This window comes from Xyrauchen texanus, chromosome 46 (assembly GCF_025860055.1).
Source record: "Xyrauchen texanus isolate HMW12.3.18 chromosome 46, RBS_HiC_50CHRs, whole genome shotgun sequence".
NCBI classification, from domain to species: domain Eukaryota; kingdom Metazoa; phylum Chordata; class Actinopteri; order Cypriniformes; family Catostomidae; genus Xyrauchen; species Xyrauchen texanus.
Genome location: NC_068321.1, coordinates 18,778,621 through 18,793,132, shown reverse-complemented (window position 1 = coordinate 18,793,132; position 14,512 = coordinate 18,778,621). Strand labels below are relative to the sequence as shown.

Genomic DNA, 14,512 nt, shown 5'->3' with positions numbered 1-14,512 from the left:
TCACTAGCATGTTGCCGCAATACGTACACACAAGGGATCTGCACAAGTACCCAAGTACTTCAGTACTCAGAAGTGACAGCAATGATCAATCATACACAATAATTGTGCGATTTTTTTCCCCATCTTTAAACCATTTAATTTTTAATATTGTGATTATGGTGGCATTTTGGGCAGTACCTTTTTAGTCTGATTGGTTAGAGTGGGACTCTGTGAATATCAGTTCAGGTCAGCAATTGTGCTCAACACACTGTTTAGAGAAGATCTAGAGGTGTACGTATAGGATGCGTTCTTGCATTTCAAAACAGATAGAGCAGAATTCATGGAACAATATGCCCCCTCTTGAGATGCGCTTTTTAATAACGATTTTTAACAAGAAACACCAACATACAAACGTAACGCACATTGTATATTACGCAATCCGGTGGCCAAAGATGTCCGCTTAACGTAACTGTAAAATGACAAGCAACTTTTTTTTACTGTGCTGACGATACTGGCTCTATTGACCCACATCACACCCCAAAATGTATCTGTAGTCTAAATGACTAAATTCCGTTAAAATGGGAACATGTTTTCTACAGCAAACAATAGTTTAAGCAGTGATTAGATCCTATAAGAGATAATCATCAGCAAAATCAATAAAAAGCTCACGCACTGACACACACTTCCTACAGAATAAATAAAATAAAATGCAGTGCTCTAGCTTTGATGAGTTTGACAGGTTGAACAAACAAGTTTGCTAGAAAGCTACAGGTTTGCTTTACCTCAGTACAATTAAATAAACCATACTTGAAATACCAGAGTTACAAAACGTAGTTAAAATAAAGTCTTACATAAGATCCTTTATCGAGTTTAAGAATTACACCACCTGCATATTCTAAATATAACCACCACAGGTAAAACTAGTTTTTGATAGTTTCTTTTTAGAAGCTTTATTTAACACATTGTTTGGATTTCAGGTGGTAAGATCTATGATGGCGTTGAATATCAACCTACAGTACAACTTAGCAGGTGCCTTTTTTTATAATTAAACTAAAGTTTAAAATATGTCAACGAATAGATAAAAAATTATTGAAGGCTAAAGTCAAAAAAATGTGTAGGTTGGCTCTTGTTGCAGGATTTCTAATCCTGCTGAACTTCCATAGTGTCAGCTTTAGTACAATATATCCCTTTTCTTCGCAAACTTACAATTTGAACAGGGTTTATAAGAAACCCACTGATTCAGCTCACACAATCATTCACTATGCATTGTATTATAAGCGGTTCAATTAGGCTGAGCATGGGACTTAACTCTGTGCAGCTCAGTGGAGTGAAGAGTGAACCATCAACCTGAACACAGTCAAGCGCTTATGGTCAAGTTATAGACCACCGAAATATTATATTCTGTCAACACTTGCTCAACCTTCATGTCAAATCAACACCCAAACCAACAAATTCATGAGTCTCAGAGACTTTCATTGAATCTTATTTTCCAGATAATACCTTTAAGAAATGATCAGATACCAGCTTACCCTATTTTACCTCAATTTACTGACAATGTTATGTGCAAGATGTAGCTGGTCTCAGACAAGCAGGAACAACCAACCATATTGTGTCTTGGTTTTGCTACATTATCCAGTGAGATCTTTTGCAGGTCCCAAGGCTCCTCTCAGAGCCATGACAACAAGTGTCTCCTGGTGATGCCAGGCTTATGACTCTTGTACCCAGCATGCTCCTCTCTTGGGCCCCCTCCAATTACTTGATGCAATTAATGAGCAAGTAATCTTGATTTACCTTGGGGACCAATGGTGTCCGAACCATCTGCGTTTGTAGTTTGTTATAATCTATCAGCAAGGCTGTTCTCAATCTTTCCCTATGTCCCCTCTGAGCCAGTCATCAAATTGGACCTTTGGTCCAATACCTGTGCTATCCCAAAGCCTTTCACTTAGTCCCAAGGTGTAATCCACCTGTCTGACACAGTCTCCTTAGGGAGAGAATGGAGGGTTACAAAGTGAAGAGGTTTGATAAAACTGGAGTAACTAAGTACTGAGGGTGTCCCTGTCGGCATAGCAGCCAGCAGTAAACATTTCGCACACCAGAGGATACCCATTCATCGTTTAGTCTTTAGCAGGCATACGAAGATTATTATTGTTCCAATATGAGGTCTTTGCACAACCATAAGACAATATTAAGTAAAGACTTCAGTAAGTAAAGAGCATTTAGAACCAAAATAGAGCTTGGTGAATGTTGGCATGCTCCTTTGTGGCTGAGGCAATGGAAAACAAAAAGTCCATTGAAGGAAAAATTAGATTCATATCCTCAGAAAGGAAACATTCCAGTGACTGGGAGACCCAAGAGTTCAAAGCCATCAATCAAACCGAACAGCTTCGAGTTGAATCACACCATTATGAACTTTAATTTTGAAAAATAAAAGTATTTCAAAATCTGACAAAAAAGACAAAGGTACAAGAGTGTGTACTTTACCTCTCTCCTGATGGCATGAACTACAATCCCATGAAGCATTACAAATGACATAATTGAAAAGTTGTTGATTATAAGTATACAAACAATATACTGTATTTAAATGTATTGTAAAATATTCAGATATTTGCAAGTAGTTTGAGAGTGTAGGCATACCGACTTGATTGCATTGATCACAGTGCTGTAGTGCTTATTTGGTGCACTTTGTTTGCCATGATTCTCTGCTTGGTGGATAGCGTTCCTTTGGGCTCATGGGTAGTGTAGTTCTTCACCAGAAATGTATCTATTAATCACACTTTTAAAAAAAAAATGAAGATGAAATTACACAGACTGGTGGCTTCAACAGTAGCATATACCATCGATTATTTATGGAGGCCCAAACCTGCAAAAATAATAAATAAATGTATAAGAAAATAAATAAAGGAATAAATGTCTTGATAAAACAAATATAATTAGTTTTTAATTAAATTGATTCCTGAATTTATTTTTGTGTGACTTTTTTCTTTATTTATTTTTAACATTTAATTTCATTCTTTTTAACTTTTATTTATTTATAAATGTATTTTGCATTGTTTTTATTTTTTTATTTATGTGTTCATTTATTTTAATTTTTGTTTATTCCCACATATATTTATTTCCATATTTATATATTCCCATATATATTAATTTATTTATACATGTATTTATTTTTACTTTTCTGTGTGCAACATGGAAATGAGGGAGGCAGTCCTTGCGTAGCTCCAGTGCATCATTGGTTGAGAGCTCAATAGTACTTATCGGAAGAAAATAAGATGTACGTCCCACCTTAGCACCCTCTGACTCATTTTGAATATGCAGGGACACATTGTACAGAGAGTCCAACAATCCAGGATGTGCTTCGACATTCATACCAGCCTACAGCTCTCCTAAACCATCAATAAGCACCTCTACTCTAAATTAAACATAGTCATTTGCTGCGTGGTTATCATCTTAATTCGCTAAGTTGCGCAACTCTCTAGCAATATGTGAAGCGTCAGCTATATATATATATATATATATATATATATATATATATATATATATATATATATATATATATTTTTTTTTTTTTTAATAATGCTACACGAGATTTGGCTATGACCTGACATCACATCAAAACAAGTCAAGCGTAATCGAGCACACACTTCAATCTACGATAAACCAATGGTAAGCAGGACCAGCCCACATAATTATCATACAAGAGACAGAAATGTAAGAATAAATACAAAAATAAATAAATGTGGGAATATTTAAATATGGAAATAAATACATGTGGGAATAAATAAATGTAAAAATATTTTTTTCTTTTAAGAATAAAAATTAAAATAAATAGAGAAAATAATAAATAAAGGGAAAAAAAAGTCATGAAATAATAAATTCAGGAATAAATTTTATTAAAAACTCATATTTATTTTATCAAGACATTTATTCCTTTATTTATTTTGCAGGTTTTGTCCTCCATAATTAACAACCTCAGAGCTCACAATAAGTCCTTAAAGCCTTAAGTTACAGCTTTTAGTTATTGTTAAAAACCTTCTTCCCTAGAGAGAAAATGACTAGGATTTTTCATTCCAGAACCAGACTACATGCCAATGAGGACGTGCAAGTGATGTAAATAAAGGTGCACCTTTGTCCTTTCACCTCTATGCAGTCACAAATGGAAGTTTTTAATGATCTGGTTGTTATGACACCAAGCTTTACAATGGTGACAATTACAACCTTTCCATTATATGTACAAGGTAAATTCCAGCCACGAGGCCAGTTGTTTTGTAAAGCACAATACATGTATTTATCATCCTAACAACTCCTTACCTAGACAGTCATGCATCACATCGTTCATCCATTTATCTCATTCCCATCATTCAAATTCACATTTACACAAGAAGTGGAACTGCCTGGTACCATTTTGTCATTACATCACTATCGACACACCCCTAACAGGTCAGGGCCTTGTCATACCCTCACTAGATTTGCACAAATAGAAGACTGCACACATTATCTCCATAAGACTGCAGCTCAAACACAATGCCAACAGGTTTAGCTAGTTTTACAACTGAGCAGTCAGAAACCATATAAATGATCCCCCTAGTTTTATTTACATTTGTTTTTGTTGGTTGACTTAGGATTCTTGCGTTTGCCCTTGCAATGTCATAGCTGTTAATACTATGAATACGTCCAAGTTCAAATCTTTATACCAGGTCTAGCAAGTTTTTCAGCACCCTAGAGTTAAATGGACATATGTGGTTTATGTCATGAGTCACAACGGTTTCTTGGTTGAAGCAAAAGACAATCAAGATATTAGGTAAGGATTGGTTCAAAAGCTATGAGTAATTAAGAATAATAAAACACGATAAGAATAATAAAATGGTATTAAACTTGTGTAGACCAAGTAGGGCTGGGCAATATGTCAAAAAATATTATCACGATATTCTTTTTCATATCATTCGATATCGATATTCATCACGATATTGAATCACATTTGCACATTAGGCATTTTTTTGGAATTTCCAAAAAAAGAAGAGAAAATTAAATCCTAAAAAGTCAAAATAGTCTTTACAAAACTAAGTTGGGGGCCCAGACACAGCCAATGCAGTGGTGTCTGAGGGATCTTCTATGAAAATATGACAATATTTTATAGAGTTTATCAATTGAGTGCAGTTGAAGAAGAAATCCGTACAAAGCCACTCCCAATGCTAGGGAACCGCTTGCCCCACGCTGCTGTCAATTTTAAAATCCACATCGCAAGCTTGACGCTCGGCTTCCATAAGAAGGAATTGAAAGTGCTCGCTCACATTCGCTCACTACGCGCCAGTGGAAACATTCGATAAGAAAGCCAAACTGCTAGTGTTTTTAGCAACACGCATGTCTAGATGTAGAACACAGGCAAAATATTGAAAATTACTCAAAAGCTTATCGTCGATATCGTGGAGTTTTTTAATCGTGATAAATACTGATATCGTTTTATCGCCCAGTCCTAAGACCAAGCTGTTCTAGGGCTACCTTCTGTTTGACAAATCTTTATCATCTAAAACGATCTACCAGGGATATCACTTAAGTATGGATATGATCAAAATGTAAGTATGGAAATTGCATTGGTCTTTCTCATCAGTCCCATCAAGAAATAATATATTTTTTTAATCACTTAAATGCACTTCAATACTTTCTGATGATTACTTGAAAACATTTAGCAAAAATAGCATTTCTTTGCAAATTCCAAAATAGCGCAATGGAAAGTCAACCTATTTGCTGAGAACAAATGCCATTTTTAAAATATATTTCTGCCAGGTAGGGCTGTATGTACACTGAAAAAGCAATTATTAACAAGTTAAATTTATTATATGAAAAGGAGTTATCTACCAGAATGTCCAAGCTGCTAAGTCCATCAGTTTGAATAAATTATAACAGAATTTCCATTTTGGGGTGAACTACCTTTTTAAGATATTATAAAGTATATTTGCAATGCACCCTGTACAACCACATATCAATGGGTCTAAGGTCTAAAATATTATAAATCCCCCAGTAAAATCCCCTGAGATAACACTTCTGTCACACTACGAATAAATTAGAAGTTCCTCTTGTTTCTAATCTTGCACTGACATAAAGGTTGACATGCAATATAGTCTCACGACAACTCTCATGTATTTGATGGCAAAATTGTAATATATTGTACGACTTGGCTCATGCAACAATATACAACTTTTATTCCCATAGACCAAAGAGTCAACAAACAGAATTTCAATCCAATGCATTAGGCATTACATTTTAGCTAGCCTCTTATCTAAGATCATGTGTTTCTTTCTTAAGTGGTACACAAAAGTTATTTTTCTAAAATTATGGTTAGGTTTAGGTTTGGATTAGGGGTTGAATATAGGAAAAACCTCAATAATATTTGATACAATTAATGAGCCAACTCATACAATTTTGCCACTTTGCAAACTTGTCATAAAGCCAGGTTGTGGTCTAAAACAAAGACATCTGAAAAATACTAAAACAGTATTGTATAATTATCAAATTTAATAAGAGGAATTTCAGAATTAAAATTATTATTTTGGTTTGAGCTTCCATTCAAAAGACTCCCAAATTTGAACTTCCATTCACAATAACTTATTCAAAGCCGTGCCATCTTTGGAAAGACTTATAGTCACCTCAATGGGTTGTACAGTTGTTCAAAGTGTTGTTTGATCATTCCGCAGACAAAACATTGAAAAAACATCTTTACAAGAAATGAGATGTTACCTAGGAGCTTTATACAGTGGATTCCATTGAAGTCAAGTAAGTTTATCGCTCAAAGATGGCGCTGTTTTGAATAAGGTCTTTAATGACTTTCAAATCACTACAACAAAATAATAAAAGATACTCTGTACTACAGCACTTTTTAATTACCTGAGATTTCAACAGTGTTACAGTGTTAAAACATGCTTGCGAAACTCTGTAAAGATTAACAGTGTGCAAATATAGAGATGTCTCATCAAGCTAAGCCCTAGTGTTCAGTGGTGGGGAGCCAAGTCCTCACTATTAAAGGGATCAGACACTGATCTTTACACTGCAATCATAGCTGCTAAGAAATAACTTTCAGAAGGGGGGACTCGGGGATCATCTAAATGCTTAATTGGCAACAAATTAGGTTGAATTCAGCAGAATTTAACCTAGCATTTAGGCCAGAATTTGGAATCTACTTCCAACAAATCACTGCTCTGCTTTACAACAAACATGCTAAAATATTACAGAGACAAGAAGTGCTTGAAGTGGAAGAAAAAAGTGCAGGTACTCTTCATGTTAGTATTATATTTGCATTTATTATTTTTTTATTTTAATTTGTAATATTTATTTATTTTTTCTTACCTAACACTTTCATTGTAACTTACATGTTAACATGAAAAACAAAACACTGTTAATGATGTGTGTTTGTTTATATTAAAATAGTCAAGGGTACTTAATTAATATTCTTTCAGGTCTGGACATAAATTCCTTTTTAATATCTGGCTAAAGAACAAAATTGACCAATAGGATTCGATTAACTTCACTTTGAAAATAAAAACTGTTTAATTCTCCCTCTCTCTCCTCAACAGTTCCCTGTAAGTTTACATACACTTAGGTTGAAGTCATTAAAACAAATCTTATAACCACACAAAGATTTAATATTAGCAAACTATAGTTTTGGCATTTTTGGACATCTACTTTGTGCATGACACAAGTAATTTATCCAACAATTGTATACAGACAGATTATTTCACATTAATTGACTATATCACAATTCCAGTGGGTCAGAAGTTTACATACACTAAGTTAACTGTGCCTTTAAGCCTCTTGGGAAATTCCAGAAAATTATGTCAAGCCTTCAGGCAATTTGCTAATTAGCTTCTAATAGGAGGTGTACTGAATTGGAGGTGTACCTTTGGATGTATTTTAAGGCCTACCTTCAAAATCTGTCTCTTTACTTGACATCATGGGGAAAATAAAAAGAAATCAGCCAAGACCTCAGAAAAGCATTATGGACCTCATAAGTCTGGTTCATCCTTGGGAGCAATTTCCAAATGCCCGAATGTACCACGTTCATCTGTACAAACAATAGTATAAACACCATGGAACCACACAGCATACCGCTCAGGAAGGAGATGCATACTGTCTCCTAGAGATGAACATAGTTTGGTGCAAAAAGTGCAAATCACTCCCAGAACGACAGCAAAGGCACTTGTCAAGATGCTGGAGAAAACAGGTAGACGAGTATCTATATCCACAGTAAAACGAGTCCTATATCGTCATGACGTGAAAGGTTGCTCAGCAAGGAGGCCAATGCTCCTAAACTTCCATAAAAAAGCCAGACTACAGTTTGCAAGTCCACATGGGGACAAAGATCTTCCTTTTTGGAGAAATTTTCACTGGTCTGATGTAACAAAAACTTTGAACTTTTTGGCCATAACGACCATCGATATGTTTGGAGGAAAAAGGGTGAGCATTGCAAGTCGAAGTACACGATCACAGCCATGAAGCATGGGGTGGCAGTGTCATGTTGTGGGGGTGCTTTGCTGCAGGATGGACTGGTGCACTTCACAAAATAGATGGCATCATGAGGAAGGAAATTTATGTGGATTAATTGAAGCAACATCTCAAGACATCAGCCAGAAATTAAAGCTCGGTCGCAAATGGGTCTTCCAAATGGACATTGATCCCAAGCATACCTCCAAAGTTGTGGCAAAATGGCTTAAGGACAACAAAGTCAAGTTATTGGAGTGGCCATCACAAAGCCCTGACCTCAATCTGATAGAATATTTGTGGGCAGAACTTAAAAAGCTAATGCATGCAAGGAGGCCTACAAACCTGACTCAGTTACACCAGTTCTGTCTGGAGGAATGGGACAAAATTCCAGTAACTTATTGTGAGAAGCTTGTGGAAGGCTACCCAAAATGTTTGACCCAAGTTACTGGGAATATGATGAAAGAAAGAAATGCTGAAATAAATAATTCTCTCTTCTATTATTCTGGCATTAAACATTCTTGAAATAAAGTAGTGATCCTAACTGACCTAAGACAGGGAATGTTTTCTATAATTAAATGTTCTGAGTTTAAATATATTTGGTTAAGGTGTATGTAAACTTCTAACTTCAACTGTAACTGTCTTGTCTAATTATAAAAAAGGCAAATATAAAAAAAAACAATATCATATACTGTCTGCAAATATGCACATATCTCGTTTAAACAGATGTAATAAACAAACCTCACACAACTTCCGCAGATCCATCATGTGGAGCACTCATTTATTTACCTTTAAAGTACGTATTCTAACAGTCTCTCCTCAACAGTTCCCTGTCACTTTTCTTATTATAAAAGGTAAATATCAATAAAACTGTTATTATATACCGTTAGCAAATATGTAGATAACTTGTTTAAACAGATGTCATTCATGAACATTTAGCGTTTTCTTCCTGTCAAGTGCTCATCTTATATCTTCCTCTGAAGTGCATATTCTATCAGCCAGAATTGAAAACTTCAGGATCAGGATCAAATGTTCCTCTGATTCACAATTTGTGACAGTCAGTCCTTGACAATCCAAGCAGGCAATCCAGGCCGTTTAACTGTCAGGAGATTATGGCTGGCACTGGATCCACATGAGCGTGTAAGTGCAACCTCAAGGCTGTGTCCGAAACCAGGAAAATTCTGCCTCTGGAGGCTGTATACGGAAGTACGATTAAAATAAGGTGCTTTTCAAACTGTTCGGATACCAGTTTACTTAAGAGTTCCTTTCACTCAAAACAACTGTCAGTTAAGCCATTAACTGATTAGGTCGAAAGTAAGCTGCCTACATTTACGAATGCAGCCCAAGGTAAAAGCGTGTCATGTGTGCTAAATGTCTTATTCACTTTGCACTGTATGTACAATTGATTTGATTCAGTAATTTTTGAGAAAATGCGATTGCTAACGTGGACATGCCATCCATGGTTGCTGGACTTCTGTGTGTACTGTTATTTACTTCTTCCTAATATATTAACAATTTTTTAATTTGCAACTAAATAAAAAAATTATGACTGAACAGATATCTGAAGAAACTGATATCTACCATTTTTTAGTTTTGTGTGTGTGATGAGGAGGAGGGCTAGGCCGTGAGGACACACAGCCGGCCCTGGATTGGGCTAATCAGCCAGGAGAGGGATAAAGACGAGCTGGAGGTGTCAGTTCGAGAGAGAGAGAGACGCACGCAGCCACGTTGCATGTGTGTCTGTGTTTGTTTATGTTGAGTTTTATCATTAAACTTTATGTTGACTGTTTAGCTGGTTCCCACCTTCGCTCCTCCTCCTCCATCCTTTACCCTGTTACAGTGTGAAATTAAGTAAATATAGTGCTAAATATAAGTTTATGTTTATTTTTTTAGCAACGTTACGTTATTTACTATATTAAATTGTGTGATATATCGGCATTGTACTGGCCTTTCGGCCACCCTACTCTCTGGATATCGCATCGGTCAACCATTATCATCTCATTTCTTGTCCTGCGCATATGGTGAATTTGTTTAGGAGACAGATATTTCTGCAGATAATCATTGGTAACTGATAAACAAACTGATTTGATGATGATCGAGATTGAGACTTTTAACGAGCACGACTGACAATGAACAGATGAGAGACACCCATTTAACACTTGAAGACTGTAGAATAAAAGCAAATGTTTATGTGCAGTTTTCATCATCAATTTATCATTTGTTGAAAAAGGTTGTGCATATGAGCTGACATCACATCTGTGACAGCTGTGAAGTATTTTTTAAGCCTGTAGTTTTTTGTAGCAAAGCAATTTGCATAAATATGTTTTGATTGAATAAGACATGATAAAAATTGCTCACCTAAAATTTGCTGGTTCGTATTTTAAAGAGCAGTATAACTGAACGATGCCCAGACAAGTTTAAACATGCACGCTCCGGTCCGGAAATGGACCACGACAGATCGCTTTTGATGAATGCTGATGCTGTTGCACGTGCCACTGAGTGCTTTTAAACTCACCTCTGAGTTTTGTGCAGAGAGCGCTCAGATGTTTAAATTGTGACACAATTTTATCAAATAAAAAGGGACAGATAAATTGGCAGTATGCATCAAATCATCTGTATTACACTAAATAAATTACATTGTACCTGGAGACATTGAGAAGTGGTGGTGACTAAATTAGAGAAGTGCATGTACTACGTACTGGTGAGAGCCCACCCACTTCAAGCACTGGTGGCAAACATTCGGCAGTGATTAATGACTTCTTTGCTTTATCTTTTCTTTAAAGCCTTGTGGTTCAGAGATGTCAGTGTTACCAACACTGTACTATAATCAGCCGAGTAAACTTGGTACAAAGGATCTGAAATGAATGTATGCAACTAATGAATTGTTTACAATGATAGATCACTGCATTTGTTAATTGAAAAACGACAAATGAATTGAAGCTATTACATTTAATCTTTAGAAACATTAGAAACTTGGAATCAGGTCCACTAAGAACTGTAAACATATGCATGCTAAATATTTAAATGTATAAATTCAAGGGAGACATTTTCTGGCCAATCACAAATCTTCTTTCTTTTCCTCAAGCAAATTATGTTTTGATAGGGTAAAGGCAGCAGCTCCTGTGTACATTGCAACTCTTAAAGGGACAGTTTACCTCAAAATGAAAATTATGTCATAATTTACTCACCCTCATGCTGTTCCAAACTTGTATGTCTTTCTATCTACCATGGAACACAAAAGGAGATGTTAAGCAGCATGTTAGTTTCAGTCACCATTCACTTACATTGCATCTTTTTTTCCAGAATGGTGACTTAGGCTGTCATTCCTTGTGTGTTCCATGGAAAAAAGAGATTTATTCCTTTATTTTCAGAATAACACTGCCAGAAATGCATAAAAAGTATAAAGTGCCAATTAACTGACATGATACGTTAGGTGACCGCTCTCAAATGCCGACATTACATTATGAAACTTGAAGTGCTGTGGAACAAGGGTTGCCACTTTTTGCCACCACATCCTCCCCAGTTTTAGCAATAAATGGGATAATGAGGCAAAATTATTTAATATGCGTAATAAATAAAAATGTTATACCCTTTCTTATATTCTAAAATGAGAACTTTCCTGACCATGACATATATATATATATTCATGTCTTTATGATTGTATTCAAACACTGTTTGATCTTATTGACCATTTATATAGAAAAAAAGTCCACAGTTTTACCATCATTTGTAGACTTTTCAGACGGTCCCTTACCACACTCGCCACAGTATTAGCACGTTTTAGCACAATGTGTGGCTTTTTCAGACGACCCTTACCCACCGTAGGCAAATTTTTCAACTTATATCAATGTTAAATTGGCGATCTGGAAAGATTTCATCGTGACACCATCTGACCAGCTTAGGCCTATACGTGACAAATCGCTTCCCGTATTGATCATTCATCATTTTATCTTTAAATACGGGACGATCCCATATTTTACGGGACGGGTTGCAACCCTATTTTCTTTCTCATCTATTTGGTCATGCCATGAGTTTATCACTGCTCAGACAAGACAGAATGGTTTTACACTCTTTAAAATTATTTCACACAAACACACACTCATTACACCTCTTGCATTCTGGAATATCTACCCTTTTGCCATCTGAGCTTGAAGTCAGTAGGCCTATATGGCTTATATCGAATATTACAGTCAGTGGCAGCTTTGTATATCTGGCAAGATCTGTATAAAAATTATAATAATAAAATGTGAATAACAAGTAGCTAATAAAACGCTGGAACTGGAAGGAGAGATACTTGTTCCTTCCCCCATCTGTTCTTAAGGGAGTGACAGATAGAAGCAAACAGGGACAGAAGGCTTGTTTATCTAATAAGAGACCTCAGTAGAACATACAACTGCTGACATGATGTCCAAATATCAGCTCTTGTATGATTATCTTGACGATTCATTATCGAAAGGTTTGCACACAAAAAAAACAATAGTCTCAAAACACCTTGTAATCTGCCTTTCAAAACAAAACTGTTTTGGGTATCATTTGGGGCGTTCTTGCGGTTTCGAACGCTAGAAACTTCGCCTTGTTCGATTCTACAATAATCGCGCTTCGATTGAATAATACACTGTGATAAGTTATATTCAAACTTCAAAATTCAAAACTGGCTGTTTGTACAGAGAAATACAGTTCCTGGAAGAAGAAGAAGAAGAAGAAGAAGAAGAAAAGGATGAGATCTTGTGACGTGCCGTTTCACATAATGTTAACTTCCTCAAAATAGTTTAGAGTGACAATTTGAGTGCCTTTCTGCAGCTATTTCAGGACGTACCTCCGTGTCTTCATCTGTGCTGTCTCTGTCGATTTCACCGATGTAGTACTGCTCCATCCACCTCCGGGCGTTCTCCGAGTGCCGATGCGGGGGTCCTTCAATCTCGCGCTTGATGTCCATGCCTGAGCGGCGGAGAATGAGCGCCTCTCCGCCCGGGTGCATCCTAAGGAACCCCGTCACATCGTACACCCGCGTCCCTAACAACACCCAGCACGAATCCTTGGTGCAATGCTTGGCTACCTCCTTTTCCGAAAAAAAGCGAGGGGACACCGAAGGCGACATTATATCTTTCATTGAGGGGGTGTCCACAAGAGGATAGAGAACGGAAGAGAAAGTAGGCACGTAGGTGGGACCCCCACTGACTAGGTCTTGTGATTGTGGACTACAACTACTACTGACTTTTGACTTCAAGTCAGAGCGGAGATCATAGCTCATTAGCATCTCATGAATAATTCATGACGCAGTCACTAGGCTACTTCTCTGAGCACCTGTTACGCTTGTTATAATCGTGACAAACGTTGGATATAAACTGTATTTGTTTCGATTTTTTCATGTTACATTAAAAACAAAAGTCATTTGATGTTTTTTTTTATTCTTATTCTTATTTTTATTTTTATTTTTTCAAAAGTACATTTATGCTGAATGATGACTTCTGACTTTAACAATCGATACTTTCTTTGTGTACTTCGTCCTTGTGGGCGTTGAAGGTGACATAAGCCTTTAGTTGTGTTTGCACATAGGGCGCGTCTCGGATGGGCTGTTAATGGCGTTTTATGGCACTGTGAGGCGTGGCTTGATCATTGGGTAGTTTATAAATTTTTGGAGTAATGTATTTTATGGTGTAAATTCATTTCAGACGCAGACATTTATACAACTCTTTTTGTGACAAGAGCGCCCCGCATTAATCAGAAAAAGGGTACCAAGAAAAGTGCAGTTTTATAATTAGCCACTTTGAAAGGTGTTCATGCTGTTGTTTATATAAAATGGTGTTAATATTTTTTTTTTAACATAGACTAAAACTATATACTTATCGCACACGTGTTTAGATTCATTTTTTGATAAGTTGGTGTGATTTAATTGCTGTGATTATTTTAGACAAAAATTAACTGTTGTAATATTTATAATGGATTTAATGGTTCGTTCTAATGTGTGATTGTTTATTTTGTTTTAGGTTATTTCGCCCTAGGAACACCTACTGACGTTCATGCTCCTCTTTCAGCATTGTGACGTCACAAAAATGCACACATC

General features: G+C 36.2%; 1 protein-coding gene across 1 annotated transcript in view; it reads right to left on the bottom strand.

Annotated features, from left to right (window-relative positions):
* Positions 1-13,669, bottom strand: part of LOC127637992 (fatty acid 2-hydroxylase-like) — a 37,577-nt gene extending 23,908 nt beyond the window's left edge. The window contains exon 1 of the mRNA XM_052119350.1: positions 13,265-13,669. Within this exon, the coding sequence (XP_051975310.1) occupies positions 13,265-13,558 (294 nt within the window). The 5' untranslated portion in view covers positions 13,559-13,669. The remainder of the gene's footprint in view (positions 1-13,264) is intronic.
* Positions 13,670-14,512: the final 843 nt, after the last annotated feature.